The following is a 22,907-nucleotide window of genomic DNA, read 5'->3' as shown; positions in this document are numbered from 1 at the left end:
AGATATCCCTACTCTTACATTCTTATTAGAGCATGTAATTGCTATCCATAGAGATTCTATGGTACAGTCTGATTAATTTATGATTATTACTTCATTTGATTCTACGCTTTCTTTCACCTCTAGCGCCGGTCCTCCACCAGCACAACCTGCTCTGTCCTTCCGATAGATTTTGTACCCTGGTATTACTGTGTCCCATTGATTATCCTCATTCCACCAAGTTTCTGTGATGCCTCTTATATCAATATCCTCATTTGGTAAGAGGCACTCTAGTTCACCCATCTTCGTATTAAGACTTCTAGCATTGGTATATAAGCACTTTAAAAATTTGTCTCCTGTGAGCTGTCTGTCATTACACGATTGAATGGGCTTCTTTTTAATGACTTTTTCTGCTCAGACCCTGCCTGTATTTTACAGGGCCACCCAGAAGGGGGGGTCAATTGGGGCAATGCCCCACCAGAGTTTTTGGCAGGTCTTCGGCGACAGGTCCTTCAGTGCCGCCGAATCGCCCGAAGCAAGTGAAGGACCCACTGCCGAAGACCGAGCTCCTTCCACTCTGGGTCTTTGGCAGCAATCCGGTGGCAGGGTCCTTCACTAACTCCAGGACTCGCCGCCAAAGTACTCCAAAGACCAGGAGCGGAAGGACCCCACCGCCGAAGACCACAGGCTTCCTGAATCCTCCAGGCGGCCCTGGTATTTTATCATCTTCCATCCTCTGGTCCTCACTAGGAGAAGAGTGGAATTCTTCCATCGACCTAGTTACCACCTCTTGGGGAGGTGGCTTCCTACGTGGATGGGAGAACCCCTGTTATGGGTGTAAATAGTGTCTACACTGAAGCGCTATGGCAGTGCTGCTGTAGCATCTTAAGTGTAGACAAGCCCTCAAGCAGATCTTCCAGAAAAGCATCCAGTCTGGGTCTGCAGCCATGGGGAGCTGGAGGATCAGTACCACTTCCCTTCTCAGTTTGTTCCAAAGGTTAATCACCCTCAGTGCTAAACATCTGGCCCTTATTTCCAGCTGGAATTCCTCTGGCTTCAGCTTCCAGCCATTGGGTCTTGCTCAGCCTTTCTCCGCTTTACTAATGATTTTCACCCCAAGAAAGTCTCTCCTTGATCATTTTTTTGATAAGTTAAATATCTGGGGCCCTTTTAATTTCTCACTGTCCGGCATTTTCTCCAGCCTCCAAGCATTTTTGTGGCTCTTTTCAGCACCCTCTCCAATTTCTAAACAGCCTTTTTGAAATGTGGACCCCACAAGTGGATGCAGTTCGTTTCACCAAAGTCACGTGCAGAAGTAAAATCCTTCCCCTGTTCCAGCTCACCAGTCCCCTGTTTATGCATCCAAGGATCACATCAGCCCTTTTGGCCACAGCATCGCACTGGGAGCTCACAATATGTTGGTGGACCACTATGACCCCTAAAGCCTTTTCAGGGTCCCTGCATTCCATAATACAGTGTCCTCGTCTGTTGATCCGGCCTGCATTCCCTCTTCTGTGAGAATAACATTTCATGTGGCTGTGTTAAAACATTTTGTTTGTATGGGCCTATGCACCAGATCAATCGGTGTGCCTGCCATGGCCTCCTCATTGTAACCATGCTGCCAATCATTGGGTTATCTGCACATTTTTTCTGCAGTGATTTTCTATTTCCTTCCCTATCATTGATGGAAATATTGAATAGCATCGGGTGTGAAACTGATCCCTGCAGAACCCCACTAGAAACATCCCCATTACCTGACACTGGCCCCTTGACAATGGCTTTCTGAGATCTGTCAGTTAGCCAGTTTTTAATCAACTTTACATGTGCTCTACTGATATTATAGACTGTTCATTTTTTATCTGATTGTTTTCCCCTACTGAATCCAATGTCTCAGAGAAATTGAAGTTTATTGCATCTGCACAGTACCCTTGATCTACCAAACGTGCACATTCACGATTGAATCAGTTTTATTTGACAAGACCTGTTTTCCATTAATCATGTGTTTACTGGCATTAATTAGATTCCTCGACCTTTTTTTAAACTAATCCCATATCAGTTTTCCATTGTTTCCTAACCTTGTGAAATAATTGTTTTTAATATTTCCCTTTTCTAAAATTCTTTACATTTGACGAAGAACTGTCCTGTATTTGGCTTTGGTTTGTTTTAGCTCTGCTGCTGACAGATTGTCTACTTCCATTTCCGAAGGGGATGTGTGGTGGATCTGTCAGTTCGTTACTATGGTGTTTGTAACTCTAAGGTTCTACTGTAGATGCTGTTTAACATTCTCCTTGGCAGCTGCTGGACTAGGGAATATTTCATCACCTCATGTGATATTAGCACCTCATACTGCTTCTTTCCAAATGGAGAACAGTTTCTGCAACACATCTACATTTTATACAACAAGCGTGGAATTCTTCCATCTTTCTCCCTCTAGGGATTGGCCTAAACCCTTTCTAGGATTTCTTTTGTTCTTAATATACTTAATAACCTCCTTTTTTGTTATCCTTAGCCCTGCCAAGCATGGATATTTCCCTGATATCTTTAATGTCCCCAATCAATTTAAACATCTTCCAATTTGTATTGCTTGCTATCTATTTTCCCTTTATCCCCATTTGCATATATTGTTTTTCCCCACATAATTGCTGCCTTCACTTTGCCACTGAACTGGGTTTTTAGCCAAAGTTCTCCACCTCCTTGACTGTGGAATCGTGACTTTTTAGCTATCGAATAAACTCTTCTTAAAGGATTCCCAAGCTTCAGTCCCATTTTTCTGCCTAATATTTTCCTCCTAGTCAGTTTTCTTGGTAATTTTCTTCTGAATTAGCCCTTATGGAACACTGTGTCTATAGATATTACTGGCTGGGAACTGTTCTCTCTTTGTCCAGTTGAATGTAATCAGTTCTTTTCTTTATATTCCTCTCCTCTGTCAACTGCCCCCTTCTTTGTCTTTTCTCTAAACTAAACAGTCCCAGAATTATCAGTCTGTCGGCATATGGCAGCCTTCCCCATTCTTATAGCCTGTCTCAGAAATCCCCTTTATAATGCTGTATCCTTTTTAGAGACAGGATGACCAAAACTAAGCACATCTCCAGAGCAGGTTATTCTCCATCCCTGAGGTGTGTTCTAGTTGAGATGTTTCTCCCTGGCACATGTCTTGGCAAAAGCTTCTTATTTTTTTTTACAATCGGGTGAATGGAGAACTCTCTACAGCATGGCCTCTCTAGCCTGGCTTTCATTGCATTAAGGAATGATGAGGGATAACCAGTATCCACACTCACGTTTCCTGCTGGTGCCTATTAAGGTTTCCCACACGACGACATTTTTCTTTGAATAACGAAAATGTCATTTTTCAGTGTGTGGAGAAAGACCAATCTGCGTCACCCATGAGAACAGCCTCCAGTTGTGCATGCAGTGTCTCATGCTAACATTGTCTCTCTCTCTAGGCATTTGTACTGCGACCATCACCCTAGAGCCTGGGCACATACAGGAAGTCTGAGGAACATACGGTACATGTAGAAGACACCGTTCTGCCTCAGACTTGGACACCTTCTCCCCTACTCCATGTCAGATTCCAACACAACCGATTTCACTAACCCCCCCACTTTCATCCTGCTGGGCATTCCTGGCCTGGAGATGGCCCATGTCTGGATCTCCATCCCCTTCTCCGCCATGTACGCCATAGCCGTCTTGGGGAACTTCACCATCCTGTTCATTGTGAAGAGGGAGCCGAACCTCCATAAGCCCATGTACTATTTCCTCTGCATGCTGGCCATCAGTGACCTGGTCCTGTCTACATCCACCCTGCCCAAAACGCTGAGCATCTTCTGGTTCAATTCCAGGGAGATCAATTTCAGTGCCTGCCTCACCCAGATGTACTTCGTTGCCTGCTTCTTAGTGATGGACTCTGGGATCCTTGTGGCCATGTCTTTGGATCGCTACGTGGCCATCTGCCATCCCCTGAGACATTCCACCACCCTCACAAACCCCGTGGTGGCGAAGATCGGCCTGGCCGTGGTGCTGCGCAGTGGCATACTTGTACTGCCCTTTCCCTTCCTGGCGAGGCGGTGGCCATATTGTAGAACCAACTTCATCCCCCACTCGTACTGTGAGCACATGGCCGTGGTGAAGCTGGCCTGTGCTGACATCCGCATCAGTAGTAACTACAGCATCTCTGTGGGATTCATGGTCACTGGTCTGGATGTGTTTTTTATCGCCGTGGCCTATATCCAGATCCTCAGGGCCATCTTCAGCCTCCCCACAAAGGACGCCCGGCTCAAGACTTTTGGGACCTGTGGCTCCCACCTCTGTGTCATTTTATCCACTTACATCCCATCTGTCTTCTCCGCCCTCATGCACCGGTTTGGCCACAATGTGGCCCTACATTTCCACGTGCTGATGGCCAATGCGTACCTGCTGGTGCCCCCCATGCTACACCCCATCATCTATGGGGTGAGGACCAAACAGATCCGGGACAGGCTGCTACGGCTACTTAGTCATAAAGGGATGTAAAGTTTTCTCCTGGTGCTCTGGCTCTCAGACCGAGCTCCATGCAGAGCTGTCAGGTGACGCAGTGCTGGGCCCCCTTCCCTGAAAACTTACCGGACAGTCAAAAAGACATGAAATCCTTTCTAGACCGTACTGTGCTGGGTCAGCATGACAAACTGGGGAATCAGGCCATGTACGATTCAGTGGGCAGCCACCTCTCTAATTGCTGGTAACTGGAGTCCCAAAATCCCATCCCTTGCCCCACATCTTCTGCCAAGGCTCTGACCCTGTTTACATCTTCTCCTCCCCCCCAAAACTCCCACCCCTGTCATAAAATCATAGAATATCAGGGTTGGAAGGGACCTCAGGAGGTATCTAGTCCAACCCTCTGCTCAAAGCAGGACCAACCCCAACTAAATCATCCCAGCCAGGGCTTTGTCAAGCCTGCCCTTTAAAAACCTCTAAGGAAGGAGATTTCATCACCTCCCTAGGGAACCCATTCCAGTGCTTCACCACCCTCCTACTGAAAAAGGTTTTCCTAATTGTGACGCATTCTATATGATTTTATGAAAATATGCTAATGAGTGGGAATATAAATATGCTTCATGCAAAAGGTCCCTTGTAAGGTATCATTCTCTCTCTCTTGATAGTCCATCGATCTGATGATGACAAATCTGTGCAGATCATCTATTGTTGGTCTCATGGTGTGCTCTCTGATGACTATACAAGCCAATTCTAGCGGTGCACATTTTGCTGCAGATGGTGCATGGGATGTTCGGGGTCAGTGGGTTGTGCGCTGCTGGTGCTCTGTGACATCATTCGCGTGCCTCTTGTAGACACCGGCAGCGGCCTGCCTCAAAGGCGATGCAGCTATTTCTGACTGCTGCACGCCACTGTGTTCTGTCACTGGCAGCGTCCTCAAGGTCTCTGGGTTTGATACTGCTGTACTGCAGATTGGCTTTGATGGTGTCCTTGTAACGTTTTCGTGGACGACCTATATGCCGGATGCCCTGGGAGAGCTCACCATAGAGAAGCTGGCAGGGGATTCTGTTGGCATCCATGCGGCTGACATGACCGGTCCAACATAGCTGTGACTTCATGATCATCATTTCGATGCTTGTCATCTGGGCTCTCCTGAGGACCTCGAGTTTGGGCACTTTGTCTTGCCAGCGGATCTTCATGATGTTGTGGAGGCGGCGCATGTGGAATGCTTCGAGCTGCTTGATGTGACGCCTATATAGTGTCCATGTTTCACACCCGTACAAAAGAGTTGAGAGAACAACAGCTCTGTACACAAGCAGTTTTGTTGACATCCGGATGTTGTGGTGGTTTAAAACTTTGACACGCAGACAGCCAAGTGCCTGGCTTGCTTTGGATATTCATGCGTTGATCTCATTATCCAGTGATCCATCACTAGATATGACACTACCCAGGTATTTAAAGTTCTCCACTACTTTAAGCTGAGTGCCGTCAATGGAGATACTCGGGACAGAAGCATTTGATCCAGGTGCAGGTTGGTGAAGAACTTCTGTCTTTCCGAGGCTGATAGTTAGTCCGAAGAATTGCGAGGCCTCAGCAAACTTGTTTACAATGTGCTGAAGATCATTTTCAGTGTGAGCCATGAAGGCACAGTCGTCGGCAAAGAGTGCCTCAAGAAGGAGTTTCTGCACTGTCTTAGTCTTTGCATTCAGGCGACGGAGGTCAAAAAGTGAACCATCGTGCGGTATTTCAAGTATATACCTCGGTCCAGATCTTTCATTGCATGGTTAAGGACGCATGCAAAGAACAGGTTAAATAGGACAGGAGCGAGAACACATCCTTGTTTCACGTCATTGGTGATGTTGAAGGGGGCTGATGTGGCTCCAGCAGACAATACTTCGCCTGTCATGAAAAAGGCTTATAACCTGGACAAATTTTCTTGGGCAGGCAAGTCGTGTTAGAATGGTCCAAAGGGCTTCCCTGTTGACGGTATCAAAAGCCTTTGTCAGATCTATGAAGACAGCATACAGGTGCATAGTCTGTTCAATGCACTTCTCTTGTATTGGTCTGAAAGCAAACACCATGTCGACTGTGCTCCGGCCAGGTCGGAAACCACATTGACTTTCAGGTAGATTTGCCTCGGAAATACTGGCTATTAGGCGTTTCAAGATGATGCGGGCAATGATCTTCCCACCAACGGAGAAAGAGAGACAATAGTAGCGTCGCGGAGGTCCTGTGGTATGTTTTCATCCTCCCAGATGCTGATGTTCACGCTGTGGAACGCTGCTAGTGCTGCTGGACCTGCTGCTTTGTATATCTCTGCTGGTATCCCATCTTTTCCAGGAGCTTTTCCTGAACTCATCTGGCTAACAGCTTTCTTAATCTCATCTATAGTGGGCGGAAAGTCAAGATCTGTCAGAGCAGGTTGTTGTGGAATTTCATTGAAGACATTATTATTCACGGTTGATGGTCTATTGAGAAGGTTGCTAAAGTGTTCTCGCCATCTTTCGTTGATGCCTTCTTTATCTTTAATCAGCGTTGTGTTGTCTGATGAGAACAATGGGGTGGTCCTTGGTTTAGAAGGTCCATAGACAGTCTTAATAGCACTGAAGAACATCTTTGAGTTGTGAGTCTCAGGATAGTGCTCAATTTCTTTGGCGTTGCTCTCCCACCAGTTGTCTTGTATCTGACGGAGGTCTTTCTGTGTATCATTACAAAGCTTATAATCTACTGAGTGTGATCATCCTATTTGTATAAATGTACCACTCTTGTATCTGAAACTAGAAATATGAAATATAACTTTGAGGGCCTATTGTAGTTATGCAAAGTGTGGGCCATTAATAGTGGTTTGGAATCTTGATGACTCCCATTAACCAGGACAATTGACTGCAGATGGCTCTGTTTTACCTGTAAGTCTTCCTGTATATGTGTGTGCTGGCAAGTGGGCAATGAAGTCTTGCAGTGACATGTGATCATGTCACCTGAACTGGAATCCATCTTCAACCTGCTGCTTTTCCATTGAGAAGGAGGGTGTGTAGACGAGCGGACTCACCCCTGCGGCGCCTCCTGCTGGTGACTTCCGGGAACTAGCGCAATTCATCTCCGGAGCACCCTCTGCAGACCGTAATCCACCTGTCCTCTGGCCCCATCTCCTTCCCTGGATGCCAGTTCCCCTTTAACTGGGGTGCTGCCCCTGGCAGTAACCCCTCAGTCTTAGGGTCTCCCCTGCCCAGGGAACCCCCCACCCACTATCCCCATCTCACCTCAGTATACGGCTACTGCCAGTCATCGTCTAGCCCCCACGCCCTGGGGCAGACTGCAGTATCAGCCACTCATCACTGGCAAGGTTGGGTTTGGACCTGCTGCCTTGGCCTACCCCTGGGCTGCCTCTGCAACCCTCAGGACCTGTTAGCCCAATGCTAGGCCGCAGCCTGGGGCTTTCCAGGCTGGAGCTGCCCAGCTCCTCAGCCTTTCCCCAGCCCTGCTCCACTCAGGTACCCTGTGTCCAGCTCCCTGCAGCCAGGCCCATCTCCCTCTACAAACAGAGAGAGAGACTGTCCCTGGGCCTCTGGCTCACAGCCTTTTATAGGGGCCAGCTGTGGCCTGATTGGGGTGTGGCCCAGCTGCAGCCACTTCCCAATCAGCCCATCTTAGTAGCTCCCAGCCACAACCTTCCCCCAGGGCGGGTTTAATCCCGTAAAGGCAGGCTAAGGGTAAGCACCCTTCAAAAGGGTGGGAACCCAGAGCGGGACAATGGATGGCAGGATCAGGGTAAGCACCCTGCTAGAGGGTGGGAACCCAGAGTGGGACAATGGATTCCTACCTTATGCAAAAGATATATAAAGGGGTGGAACAGAACAAAGAGGGAGCCATCATGAGGACTCCCCTAGCTGCCACCGGAACTGGAACAAGGGCTGTACCGGGAAAAGGATTGTGCCCAGACTAGGAAGGTGTCCCATCTGTGAAAGAAACGTATTGAAACATCTCTGAGGGTGAGATCTTATCTGTATTCAGTTTCTTACTGTATTAGGCTCAGACTTGCATGTTTTATTTTATTTTGCTTGGTAATTCACTTTGTTCTGTCTGTCACTACTTGGAACCACTTAAATCCTACATTTTGTATTTAATAAAATCACTTTTTACTTATAAATTAACTCAGAATATGTATTAATAGGTGGAGTGGGGGCAAACAGCTGTGCATATCTCTCTATCAGATCATGTCCCTCGATCTGCTGGCAATGCTCCTACTAATACAGCCCAATATGCCATTGGCCTTCTTGGCAACAAGGGCACACTGCTGACTCATATCCAGCTTCTCATCCACTGTAATCCCCAGGTCCTTTTCTGCAGAACTGCTGCTTAGCCAGTTGGTCCGCATCCTGTAGCCGTGCATGGGATTCTTCCTTCCTAAGGGCACAACTCTGCACTTGTCCTTGTTGAACCTCATCAGATTTCTTTTGGCCCAATCCTCCAATTTGTCTACGTCACCCTATCTCTACCCTCCAGCCTATCTACCTCTCCCCCATCTTAGTGTCATCTGCTCTGACCTCCTGCATTGCACAGGCCGTAGGCCTGCCCTGGATGACTTCCTGTTTGAACTAGAGCAGATCTTTGAGAAAATCTCCCATCTCGACTGAAATGTGGCCAGTGATGGAGACACAACCTGATCCTTGCTAAATTGTTCTAATGGTCAATTATCCTCAGTGTTAAAAATGTCCTCTGTATCTCTAGTCTCCATTTGTCTACCTTCAACGCCCACCCACTGACTGTTCTTTGCCTGGCCTGCTAGCTTTAAGAGCCTGCTATTATCAAACTCCTTTTCCCCTGACGCTTGCTGCTCAGTGCCGCTGCTAGGAAACGAACTGACTCCCTGTGATTCTTTGTGCACCCCTACGTCTCTCTACATAACACTCCCAGCGTCCTTCGGTGCACAAACCAACTGTTGTGTGTCTGGTGCTTTGTATCTAGCATTCCTGGTGCACTGAATTTGGGCTGAACTCCAGTGTGTGACTGAAGAATGGGATGGGCGCCATCTTCTGCTCCGACTCCACCGGCCTGAGCTCTGAAGGTTTCTGTTAACTGTGAACAGCTGCAGGTTGGACTCGTTAGCGTCAACTCTGTGTACAGGGACTGTTGGACACTAACAAAAACTTAGTGGGGTGGGGGTTGATTGGCATCTCCCAGTACCAAAAGGAAGGGGGAGGGTCGATGGGAAGCCAGGACCCTGAGAATGACAGGCCCAAAGGCCAATGGGGAGAGGCCAAAGCTCCTGGTCAGCCTGATTGACAGGGAGGGCACGCCAATGAGGGACTCAGGAGGTCAGGGGGGTCCCATCTTTTGTGTGATGTTCTGAGCCTGCATTGTTAGAGAGAGAAGGGAGCTGTGTGCTCAGGTCGTGGGATGTCAGCAAACACGTCTTGTCTATTAATATGGCTTTGATTCAAAGATCAAAAAGGAGTATTAAAATTTAGGAACAGGGGTGGCTCTAGGCATTTTGCCGCCCCAAGCACAGCAGGCAGGCTGCCTGCCGCCCTCGCGGCGACCGGCAGAGCGCCCCCAGTGGCTTGCCGCCCCAAGCACGTGCTTGGTGTGCTGATGCCTGGAGCCGCCCCTCTTTAGGAAGACACTTGACCACTTCCCCACAGCCCTGTTACCTCTGTCCTGTCCTCTGGTCCCCCCTCCGGTACCGGGCGTTGTCCTGGGAATTAAGGAGAAGGAGGCTCAGTCTGCACTGGAAGGAGGGAGGTGTGATTGGAACTAAAGCAGGTTACAAAAGCTAATGGAGAGTCACGCGCTCCCAGCTGTGTGTCTGCTGCAGCCGCCACTCAATGGCCGGTTCTCGCTAGCCCCAGTCTAGTTCCCCGAACATGTGATCTGCTCTTAACGGCCCAGGACTCACTTCCAACAGCCAGGGCCGGGCTGTGCATTTCCGCTGTCTCACGCCCACCCAGCAGCCTATGGAGCCACCCGTTCTGAGTGCTGCTCCTCCCCGTCTCCTGCCTGCCCCCTCTCTGGTGTGTTACACTCAGTAGCTGGGCCTTGTCTGAATTTGATTTCTAAGCTCCCTGGGGCAGGGGCTGTTTCTGCTTCTGGGTTTGTGAAGGGCCCAGCACAAGGGGCCATGAACTGGAGCGGGGCCTCTGCAGGCTTCCACAATTAAGACAATAATAATAAATGATAGACACAGTGATCCAGCCAAATCAGGGCCTAGCCCCTCCCCGCTTTGCCTTTAGCTGCAGACGAAGGTCAAACCAGGCTGGCCAGCCACAGAGTGTCAGTAACCTGAGTACAGGTGGACACGGGGACCCTGTTGCACTCGGACAGGAGAATTTATTCAGTCCCATTCCAGTGCTGAAAAGCCCAGGTGCTGTGTACCGGGATTGGCCAGAGGAGCAGGCAGCGAGTTCAGCTGTGGGAATCCAAGTGCCCTCCAGCCGGGGCAGTGCTGGAAAGTCTGACTCAGCCTGGAACATTTTATTTCAATTCCCCCTGGGAGAGACTGGGAGGAAAGGAACAAATCCAATGCAAACATTAATCCAGTCTCTATCCTGCCTATAGGGCCTCCCTTCTTCCAAGTCAGCTTTCATGGGGTGGGGGAGGCCTCTGTGCCAAGAACAGGCCCCCGGCTGCCCTCTGTCCACGGGAACATTCTGTTGGTGTTGGTTTTACTAAGTTTGTTCCCCCGAAGTGACCCCAGTGACTGTGATGCGTTGGCAGGTCTCTGAGGGGCAGCAGAAGTGGAATCTCGGAGTTCACACCTCACAGGAACGGGGAGCTCACAAACTCCAGCTAGTTCTGAAAACCTCAGATTCACCTTCAGAGGATGGCGAAGGCTCAGGCTCCCTCTACCAGCCTTTCCTCTGCATCCCACCCAACGAACAGCCCCTGCCAGAGCGAGAGTCCATTTCCCTCTTGGTGTGACGAAGAGACTGTGGTTACGGCAGGGAAGTCAGGACTCCTGGGTTCTGTGTGTCATCCTGGCATTGAGTCTCTGAATGACCTTGGCCAATTCATGTTTTCCCGTGCCTCAGTTTACCTATCTGTATAATGGGGATATGTTCATCGTGACTTTCCTTTGCTAGGTGTTTTGAAGAGCCTTCAATGAAAATGTTCATTTCTCTACTCAGTCATCTTTGTCCAGTTCTGTCTGTCTAGTATCCATCCATCCATCCTGGGCATTTACAGGGTATCACACCCTGTGGAGATCTCAGCATTATCCCTAGTTTTCTTCCTAATCAACTATAATTTATAAATATACACAAATACACAGAGCAGCCAATTGCTCTCTGACTCAGTACAGAGCCCAGGAGTTCTCATCTCCCTTTGGGAAGGTCCCTTAATTACTGCTTACTCCTAAAGCTGTATAAATAGCACAGAAGTGCAGACAGGCTCCTCTCCAGCCTGTTTACATCCAGATGTGCTTTCTCTGGTAGACACTGAGCAAACTGACGGGGATTGCACAGAGCTATATTATAAATGCTGCACTCCTCTGTGTCAGCTCTCGGTGTGAGATGCTGCTGCAGATGCTGGATTCAGAGCGGTATAGGTCACAGCTACCTGAGGGGGATTCCCAGGGAAGATGCTTCCGTCTCAGGATTCACAGGCACCATCTCTTGCTGAGGAGCTCACCTGCTCGACAAACCCAGTGCAACGTGGGCGTGATGGGATGGAGAATAGGTCTGGGGTCCTTTCTCCTCTGTGCTGCCAGTAAACATCCCAGGGCCCTTCCCACAGGGGATGGGTTTGCTCCAGTATCACTGGCCAAAATGTCCTTCTTTGCTGTGTGACCCTGCCCACCCAGGTTGATGGGCTCCAGCCCCAAGGTGGCTGCATTTCAGTGGCACAGAGGACCCTTCAGGATGAAAGGTGTTGGTATGTGGACAAGACAAGGCCAAATTTTGAGTCCATCACCTGTGATTTGCTTAGTCTCCACTGAGGCAAATCTTCACTCGGAGTGAGAGCTCAGGAGCCAGCTGTGTGTTTATGCACAGACACTGTCCCCTCCTGGTCTTGTATTTCAGGGCTCTGACTGTTAACGGGGAGGGAGGAGGAGGGGAAGAGGAGCCGTTACCTGACTTTTATCTGCTGGAAAGTAAGGAGGTGTTAGGGCTCCTCACCGGAACAATTCTAAGAATTTTTCAACATGGCCAAGGCATAGAATCATGGAATCAGAGGAGTGGAAGGAACCTCAAAATGTCAGCTAGGCAGGAGGGGCACCGGGAGTGGGCACAGAATCACAGCAGTGTTGGATCGCAGGGATTCGAGAGGTCATCTAGTTCAGTCCCCTGGACTCACAGCAGGACTAAGTATTATCTAGACCATCCCTGACAGGTATTTGTCCAACCTGCTCTTAAAAATCTCCAACAATGGAGATTCCACAACCTCCCCAGGCAATTTATTCCAGTGCTTAGCCACCCTGACAGTTAGGAAGTTTTTCCTAATGTCCAACCTAAACCTCCCCTGCTGCAATTTAAGCCCATTGCTTCTTGTCCTGTCCTCAGAGGTTAAGAAAAATAATTCTTCTCCCTCCTGCTTGTAACAACCTTTTATGTACTTGAAAACTGTTATCATGTCCCCTCTCAGTCTTCTCTTCTCCAGACTAAACAAACCCAGTTTTTTCAATCTTCCTCAGGTCATGTTTTCTAGAACTTTAGTCATTTTTCTTGCTCTTTCTCCACATCTTTCCTGAAATGTGGCACCCAGAACTGGACACAGTGCTCCAGCTGTGGCCTAACCAGCACGGAGAAGAGGAACACTGTCACCTCCCATGAGTCGCATGCTGTGCCTCTGTTCAGGCAGCACAAAACTGCATTTGCTTTTTTGCAATAGCAAAACATTCCACACCCCAGACAGATGTCACTGTATCCGCCTTACCCTGGTGTAGACAGCATGAGGTCAACGGAAAAATAAGAAAAATACAGAATTAGATCTCATAGGCTCTAGTTCAACAGACATATTGCTGTGCCACTCTGCACCCCAAAGCAACACACTGGCAGCCCCATATTCACCACTAATTGCAACAAATCTTCTCCAAAATATTTCGTGTGAGGTGTCTATGGAAAAGTTATGGTCTGGTGAACAGGGTTATCCTATCTGTAGGCATGGCTCAGGTTTTGTATCTGAAGTTATGAATATTGACTATACACCTGAATTTCAAATGTGTTTCCTCCTGTGGTAACTCCTACAAGGTAGTTTACATCCAGTCTAGCCAGCACACTGTGAATGGACTATTCAAGTTGATGGCCCTCACTGAACACAATGTGCCATGGAACTGTGACTCACTGATTCATGCACGGGCATGTGACCTGCTCATGTGACACCGCACTCCATCTTGTTCCTGTACTTTCCCATTAACTGTGCTGGGGCTTTGTTTGCGAAAATGATGTTCCCTCCACATGGCAGAAACTATGAAAAGGGGAAGTGACATCAGCAGCTGGCCTCACTCCCCCCACGACTGAACACCTGAAAACACAGCTAGAGTGAAAAGACTTTGAGTGGGGAGGTGGTCCCAGCTGGAAATGAGGAATCCCGGCCTGCGTACAGAACACTGGTGAACTATTTGTGCGATAGGGTGAGTCACTGCCTGATTCAGATCCAGTCTGGTTTGTAGCACTCAGATTGCAATGTTGCTTTATTTGTTAGGTAAGCTCCTTTGATCTGCACACTTATTACTTATAATCACTTAAAATCTATCTTGCCTTAGGTAATAAATCTCTTTTATATTTTAACCTAAAACGTGTGTTGTTTCCAGCGTAAAGGGAAGGCTGCCCTGCAACAGGGGCTGGTTCATTGTTCTCGCCACACTGAGGGAGGGGCAGGCTGGGTAATAAAGTTACACTGCTCAGGCTTCTAAGTTCACCCATCTTATTATTTAGACTTCCAAGAGAGACATGAGGGACCAGATCCAAAATTTCTGCTCTCCCTGATTTGGAGCAGGGACTTGAACAGAGATTTGTAGTTCCCCGCCTCGCGCCAGTCAGTGTGCCCCCTTTCCCTGCCTCAACTGGCTTTTACATCCCCCATTGGCACCTCCTCCCCTGCCTCCCTGGCAGGCATTGGTGAGGGTGGCGGGAGCCTGCAAGATGTACGGGAAGGTGGCTTTCTTCCTGGCATTGGAGGCCACTGCCCAGGAGGCAGTGGAGAAGGGCCTGGTGGGGGACGGCACATACGTTCCCATTTAGCCTTCTGCCAGCAGGTTCAGATCCGACTGCCTCCGGCAGCGCATGATGGACAGGCATTAGAGGGATCCTTCCGGGTGCCCCATCCGGGGGCCCATTAATGGGTACACTGTTCTTCGGGGGAGGCCCAGTGCTACGTCTGGTAACCATGCCTTCTTGGGTCACAACTGAGAATGCTGAATTCTCAACACACTGCCGAGATATAGGGCAGATATACCCCAAGGCTGGTGGCTAATCCCCCATAGGATATACCAAACCAGCAACAAGAGTGAACTTCTCTCTCCCCATACTGGCTAACAGGAAGTCATAAAAGCGGTTTCCTTTATAAAAAGAAATAAAAGAAAAGTGAGAGTTAAAACTGATTAAAGGCATCAAATACATACAGTAATTGCAAAGCTCTTGCTTCAGGCTTGTAGCAGTGATGGAACAAACTGCTGTGTTAAATCAAGTCTCTGGCTGCCTCCAAATCATTGGAAGGGCCTCGCTCTCTTGGTTAGATGCTCCCATTAGTATAAGTCCAGAGTCCAGAGGTTTGAGCAGGAAAGAGGCAAAATGGAGGAGTTTCCAGGGCCTTTTATATCTTCTGCCAGGTGGAGGGAATCCCATTGTTCGTCCTGTGGAAAAGTACAGTAACAAGATAGTGGTTGGAGTCACATGGACAAGTCACATGTCCATGCATTTCACCGAGTCATTGCAGGAAATCGTTAGCTATACCCCAGACAGCACGTTTGAAGGACAATCCATTCAGTGTAGATGGGCGTCTCCCAGGGTCTATTCTCAGTTAACTGATACTTGATGAGCCACTTAATTTTAATAATCCCGTCAAGATGTGCTGGCTAAAAACCTTGTGGGCGTTACCCCAGGAGAAAACACTTGAAATACAGGTAGAGAGCCAGTACTTATAGCCCCCAAAACAAAAGTGATCCATGCATGCAGATAGCATCATCGCAACCAGCAAATCATAGACATCTCACATGTCACATTTTGTACAACATTTTTGCAAATATATGACAGTGGTTGAAACAATGATCTATATGCCTCCCTTATCCTTGGATCCGTTGCCCCTGCCCTCTGCTCCCGACCAGCCCTCCACCTCCACCTTGGAGGACTGGGTGCTCATTCAGGTGAAGTGTGGCACCCGAAAGGCACAGACTCAGCACCTCCCCCTCAATGTGGAGGGGGAGGAGGCTGTGACAGGTGGGACCCACCATCTGGGATGCCACCTGATGTGCTGGGGCTCCACTGAGCCCGCCCGTTCCACCAGCCTGGGCTCCCTCACCCTGTCCTGCTGTGTCAGGCCCTCAAGCCTTCTCCAGCACACACCCAGGCAAGGCCACACCCGCTGCGGACACAGACTGAAATCAGCTCTGTGTGGGAGGCTTCAGCCCAGCACTCACATGCACACGTCCCTCGGGGTGTAAACCCAAAATGCATTCTCTTGTGCTGTATAGAAAGATCTGTACAGCATGAGCTCATAACAACTGCCCCCACCCTCAATGTCGGGGGAGATATGCACAGCTTTCTACCCCTGCCCCAGATATGAATTGCACAAACTGGGGTCTGAAACAAACAAGGAATATATGGACTTATACCAATCTCCTGGAACTGGAAGGGACCCTGAAAGGTCCTTGAGTCCAGCCCCCTGCCTTCACTAGCAGGACCAAGTACTGATTTTGCCCCAGCTCCCTAAGGATCTGATCCCTAATCCAGATCCTCAAGGATTGAGCTCACAACCCAGGGTTTAGCAGGTGAATGCTCAAGCCACTGAGCTATCCCTGCCCCCCCCTTTTTAGCTACAACAGATAAATTGTAAGTGATGATAAGGGATAGCAAACAGAACAAAGCAAATTACTGAGCAAATAAAACAAAACAGGCCACCTAAGCTTAATTCAGCTTAATTCACTAAAGAAGGAGGTTACAACATGTCATTTCTCACCCTAAATGTTGTTTTAGGGAAGTTGCAGAGTTTCTGTAGCTTAGAGTTGCAGTTATTTCTCTTCACAGGCTAAACTCCTGACTCAGCCTCAACTCAACCCTTGTCTCTCCCCAGTTTAGTTCCTTTGTTTCTTCAGGTGTTTTCAGCCGTCTCCCTTCTTGGGCGGGGAGGCAATGGAGAAGAGCCCTGATTGACTCACTTCCCATCCCTGAGTAGGATTTACGTGAGGCAGGAATCCTTTGTTTCCAGTGGAAAAATACCAGCAGTGTCCAAGGTGGTCCTCCGTACCAGGTGACATCATCGGATGCCCCGGCACCGTCAAAGCAACATCCCGGGAAGCTCCTCAGGAAGGTGGGAGATTAGAATCTTCAGTTTTATTGTCCTTCTGAAATGGCTCCTCCAGGCTGATTGCCTACTGTCTGGTGGGCGTTCCCAAGTACACACCCATTGTAATTGCTACATAGTCAATACTGCTATCTTCAGATACAGAGATGACCCATGCGTACAAATTGGATAATCATGTTTAGTAAATCGTAACCTTTCCAATGATACCTCACATGACCCAGGTTCCCTGAAATATATCTTAGTTATCCCATATCTGTATCATAACAATAGTTCGGTGAAGGATATGGGGTGTAGCATCACACTGGGTGCTTGTTCATGGGAAGCGTGGCACACGAAAGGAATGGGATTGGCAACTCACCCTCGATGCGGAGGTGGAGAATCCCCCCAAAAGATAAGGAGGGGAGACGCGGCTGCTGAGACTTCTGCCGCACCTGCTGATACAGCCCAGCAGGTGGCTCTGGCTGCAGACGCCATGACAACAGAGGGGAGCGGTATCGTCCCCCTCTCAGAGTCCCTTCCCGAGGGGGCCTCAGATGGACCCCCCCCAGCCCCTTTACCAGCTGTACCCCCGTCAACGCCAAGGCAATTGCTGCCTAGGTTGTTGTGGCAGCGGAAGTCCACCTTCAAGAAGATCAAGGCCCTGGGTCTGACCCCAATCACCCAGGGGCAGAATGACTCCTTGCCATAGGGCTTTGATGTGGGCTCCGGCTCGGTAGCTCACTTACCCCTCCTCCTCTCTCCTCACGGGTAGGGGGGAGCCGGGTTCAGTCAGTCATGACACGATGCTCTGGGGAAGTCTTGTCAGGACGAACCCAAAGTTTCACAGCAAGGCACCCTGTATATAGTGTGGTTTTTTTCATTGCAACCAATGAGTTTTGCTGTAATCAATTGTTGTTTGATGAGTGCTTGTTTTTAAAAATTGCTTTTTTAATTTTGTTTTTTATTAAGGTTTTTAGGGAGTTGCCCCCAGGCTGGTTTTGATTGCAGCTATTTTGTCCCCATTCATAGGTGCCTGTGTCTTATTTTTAGAGTTGTTAATTTGTCCTTTTCTGACATTTCAATTGGGGCATCTTGTAATTTTCTGGCACCCTTGAGTCTGTCCTCGGTTCCTCCCTAGAACATCTGGTTCAGTGACGGCCTTTACACTTATTTTCTAACACACACATTCCTCATTCACACACAAAACAGAATTGATTTACACAGAGCATTTGAACAGGAACATCAAACTGCAATGCAAGAGAAAAACAATCATTACATTCTTTTACTTATTTTCAAATGCTAAACCTACAACGAAGTGGTCACCCTGAAAGGTCTGTTACTGCCTTGAAATCAGCTCAGACACAGATTCTGGCTGATGCATCTTTACCCATGGCCCACTAGGCCGTTCCTTTCCACTATTTAAAAAGGATGACTGTCCGGATATAATTGAATCAGATACCAATACATTTCATACATGCTACATTATTATCCTATATTTTTTCTTTTAAATTATGTAAAATAAAAAACATAAAATCCTACTAGTACACTTCCCCTTAGTGCAAGGAGCATGAGGGAAGAGTTCAGGAACAGCCCAAAGATATAAGGCTACAGACAGTTCATACAATCTAATGTGAGTTAATAGGGTTAAAACATCTGCTCGATGTGCAGTGGCAATCAAACGAATGAACAGAATGTTGGGAATCACTAGGCAAGGGATAGAGAATCAGACAGGAAATATCATATTGCCTCTGTATAAATCCATGGGATGCCCACACCTTGAATACTGTGTGCGGAAAGGTACAGAGAAGGGCAGCACAAATGATTAGGGACATGTAACAGCTTCATATGAGGAGAGATTAATAAGGCAGTGACTTTTCAGCTTGGAAAAGAGATGACAAAGGGGGGATATGACAGAGGTCTATAAAACCATGAGTGGTATAGAGAAAGTAAAGAAGAAAATGTTATTTACTCCTTCTCATAACACACAAACTAGGAGTCACTGAATAGATTTACTTGGCAGCAGATTTAAAACAAACAAAAGGAAATATTTCTTCACAGTCAACCTGTGGAACTCTTTGCCAGGGGAACTTGTGAAGGCCAAAATTAGAACATGGTTCCAATAAGAACTAGATAAATTCATGGAGGACAGGTCCATCAATGGCTATTAGCCAGGATGGGCAGGGATGGTGTCCCTAACCTCTGTTTGCCAGAAGCTGGGAATGGGCCCAGGAGATGGGTCACTTGGTGATTCCCTGTTCTGTTCATTCCCTCTGGGGCACCTGGCACTGGCCACTGATGGAAGACAGGACAATGCTCTAGATGGACCATTAGTCTGACCCAGTATGTCCACTCTGATGTTCTTATAGAAACCCCAGATATATCTCCACCCTTTGCACCACCACCCCTCCCTGCTGCAATGAACTAGACCCCACTCTCCTCCCAGACCTGAGATAGAACCCAGGAGTCCTGCTGGCGTCTGTCTCTCTCTGCTGAGTTAGTAACAACGTAAGAATATACATTATATTCTAAGTGACTGGACACAAGATGTCAGAACATATTAGTATTAGAGCTGAATGGGTCTAACATTTATTTTAATTTCTTTTGTTCATATCAGAATTAGACACAGTGCTCCTGTCAGCTAATTGCTAAGTTATCTGCCAAAAAAAATAGCGTTTTCAAGTAGCCTTTGGAATCAAAGCTAAAGTTGCCATCCCCACCAAAATCTGAAATGGCTCCCTTGTAGCTGGGGTCGGGGGATGGGGGTGGAAAGGCTCCAGCAAGTGACAGGGGGAGGGGAATAGAGGAGCAAGCAACAGGCGCGGGGCCTTGGGGGGGAAGAGGCAAAGCAGGGAGGGAGCCTTGGCAGAAGAGGTGAGGAAGGGGTGGGGTGTTGGGGGTCCAGATACCAGCAATTAGAGACGTGGCAACCCACTGAATTGTACATAGACCGATTCCCCCATTTGTCAGGCTGACACAGCACAGTAACGTCAGGAAAGGGTTTAATGTCTCTCTGACTGTCCAGTCAAGTGATTCAGGGAAATAGCCCAGCACCCTGTCACCTGCCAGCTCTGCACAGAGCTCGGTCTGAGAGCCAGAGCACCAGGAGAAAACTTTACATCCCTTTATAACTCAGTAGCTGTAGCAGCCTGTCCCGGATCTGTTTAGTCCTCACCCCATAGATGATGGGGTGTAGCACGGGGGGCACGAGCAGGTATGCGTTGGCCATGAGAATGTGGAAATGTAGGGCCACATTGTGGCCAAACCGGTGCATGAGGAGAGAGAAGACAGCTGGGATGTAAGAGGCTAAAATGACACACAGGTGGGAGCTACAGGTCCCAAAAGTCTTGAGCCGGGCGTCCTTTGTGGGGAGGCTAAAGATGGCCCTGAGGATCTGGATATAGGACACAGTGATAAAAAACACATCCAGAGCAGTCACCAAGAAGGCAACAGAGAGGCTGTAGTAATTACTGATGCGGATGTCGGCACAGGCCAGTTTCACCACGGCCATGTGCTCACAGTACAAGTGGGGGATAATGTTGGTTCTACAATATGGCCACCGCCTCGCCAGAAAGGGATAGGGCAGAATGAGAATGCTGCCACGAAGCACCACGGCCAGGCCGATCTTTGCCACCACAGGGTTTGTCAGGATGGTGGAATGTCTCAGGGGATGGCAGATGGCCACATAGCGATCCAAAGCCATGGCCACAAGGATCCCAGAGTCAACCACTAAGAAGCAGTGAATGAAGTACATCTGGGTGAGGCAGGCACTGAAATCGATCTCCCTGGAATTGAACCAGAAGATGCTCAGCGTCTTGGGTAGGGTGGATGTAGACAGGACCAGGTCGCTGACAGCCAGCATGCAGAGGAAATAGTACATGGGCCCATGCAGGCTCTGCTCGGTCTTCACGATGAACAGGATGGTGAAGTTCCCCAAGATGGCTATGGCGTACATGGCACAGAAGGCGATGGAGATCCAGACGTGGGCTGCCTCCAGGCCAGGAATGCCCAGCAGGATGAAGGTGGAGGGGTTGGTGAACTCGGTTGTGTTGGAATCTGACATGGAGTATAGGAGAAGGTGTCCAACTCTGAGGCAGAACGATGTCTCTCGCACGTACCATACGTTCCTCAGACTTCCTGTATGTGCCCAGGGTCTAGGGTGATGGTCAAAATACTAAAGCCTGTATGGAGAGACAATGTTAACATGAGACACTGCATGCACTACTGGAGGCTGTTCTCAGGGGTGAAGCAGATTGGTCGCTCTACACACACTGAACAATGACATTTTCATTATTCAGATAAATGAATTATGAACAACTGGCCCTACTAATCCCAGTTCCATATTTGATGGTGCTCCATTCATCAATAAATCTACATGTCGTGGTGTGGGAAACCTTAATAGGCACCAGCAGGAAACACGAGTGTAGATACTGGTTATCCATCGTTTTTCCTTAATGCAATGAAAGCCAGACTAGAAATTTCATGCTGTAAAGAGTTCCCCATTCACCCGGTTGCTAAAAATCTGAGATTGTAAAAAAAATCAAACCTTTGCCAAGACATGTACCAGGGAGAAACATCCCAACCAGAAAACACCTCGGGGAAAAGACCTGGGGGTCATTGACAGCAGATCAACAAAACACATACTCATTTGCAGTTGTGGCCAAATCAAAGACAATGTTTGGATGCCTAAGAAATGGGATGGAGAAAACCTGCTCTGGAGATGTGCTCAGTTTTGGTCACCCAGTCTCTAAAGAGGATACAGCATTATAAAGAGGATTTCTGAGACAGGCTCTGAGAATGGGGAAAGCTGCCATATGCCGACAAACTGAAAAATCTGGAACAGTTTACTTTAGAGAAGAGACACTAATGGAGGCATATGATAGAGGGAAAGAATAGAACTGATTACATTCAATTAGAGAAACAGAACAGTTCCCAACCAGTAATATCTATAGACACTTAGTGCTTCAAAAGGGCTAATTCCCCAAAGCTGAAGAAAATTACCAAGAAACCTGATTGGGACGAAAATATTACACAGGAAAATGGGAATGAAACTTGGGAGTTCTTTAAGAAAAGTTTATTTGATAGCTGAAAAGTCACGATTCCACAGTCAAGGAGGTGGAGATCTTTGGCTAAAAACCCAATTCAGTGGCAAAGTGAAGGCAGGAATTTGCGGGGAAAGCAATGTATAGAAATGGGGAAAAAGGAAAATAGATAGCAAGCAATACAAATTGGAAGTTATGGAAATTGATAAGCGACAGCTACTGACATCAGGGAAAAATCCATGCTTGGTGAGGCTAAGGACAACAAATAGAAGGTTATTACGTATATTAAGAACAAAAGAAATCCCGGAAAAGGTTTAGGCCAATTCCTAGAGGGAGAAAGGAAACTTCTTAATGTTGCAGAAAACATAGATGTGTTGCAGAAATAGTTTTGTTCTGCATTTGGAAAGAAGCAGTATGAGGGGCTGCTATCACATGAGGTGATGGAATAGTCTCCAGTCCATTAGCTTCCAAGGAGAATGTTAAACAGCATCTACATAGAACCTTAGAGTTATGAACACCAGCGGTATGAACTGACCGAACCACCACACATCTCCTTGGGAAGTAGAAGTACACAATCTGTCAGCTGCAGAGCCACAAAAAAACAAAAAAAACAAAAAAAAAAGGCAACTACAGGACAGTTCTGATGTAAACTAGTAAAAAAGAGGAATTTAAAAAAAAAAGATTTGACAAGGTTAAGAAACAACGGAAAAGCTGGTATGAGATTAGTTTAAAAAAAAAGTCTAGGAATATAATTAATGCCAGTCAACAACATGGTTTATGAAAAGCAGGTCTTGTCAAATAAAACTGATTTCATCCTTTAATGAGAGTACATATTTCATTGATCAAATGCACTGCGCAGATACAATAAACTTCAATTTCTCTGAGATGTATTCATTAGGTGAAAACATTCAGATAAAACATTAACACTCTACAATATCAGCAGAGCACATGTAAAGTGGATTAAAAACTGGCTAACTGACAGATCTCAGA

The 22,907-nt window shown here is 47.7% G+C and overlaps 2 protein-coding genes across 2 annotated transcripts; one reads left to right on the top strand and one right to left on the bottom strand.

Annotated features, from left to right (window-relative positions):
• Nucleotides 1–3,537: 3,537 nt before the first annotated feature.
• LOC120398666 (olfactory receptor 52K1-like) lies at nucleotides 3,538–4,485 on the top strand. The gene has a single exon (XM_039526218.1). The coding sequence runs from the start codon at nucleotides 3,538–3,540 to the stop codon at nucleotides 4,483–4,485; it is 948 nt and encodes a 315-aa protein (XP_039382152.1).
• Nucleotides 4,486–19,990: 15,505 nt separating this feature from the next.
• On the bottom strand, nucleotides 19,991–20,938 carry LOC120386006 (olfactory receptor 52R1-like). Its single transcript, XM_039504727.1, has one exon. The coding sequence runs from the start codon at nucleotides 20,936–20,938 to the stop codon at nucleotides 19,991–19,993; it is 948 nt and encodes a 315-aa protein (XP_039360661.1).
• Nucleotides 20,939–22,907: the final 1,969 nt, after the last annotated feature.

The sequence above is a fragment of the Mauremys reevesii genome, linkage group 1 (genome assembly GCF_016161935.1).
Source record: "Mauremys reevesii isolate NIE-2019 linkage group 1, ASM1616193v1, whole genome shotgun sequence".
In the NCBI taxonomy this organism is placed as follows: domain Eukaryota; kingdom Metazoa; phylum Chordata; order Testudines; family Geoemydidae; genus Mauremys; species Mauremys reevesii.
Note: the sequence above shows the minus strand (reverse complement) of the source record. Positions and strands in the feature narration are given on the sequence as shown.

Excerpts from the sequence above, each read along its gene's own strand:
- LOC120386006 (XM_039504727.1), bottom strand. The coding sequence starts at position 20,938 with ATGTCAGATTCCAACACAACCGAGTTCACCAACCCCTCCACCTTCATC.
- LOC120398666 (XM_039526218.1), top strand. The coding sequence starts at position 3,538 with ATGTCAGATTCCAACACAACCGATTTCACTAACCCCCCCACTTTCATC.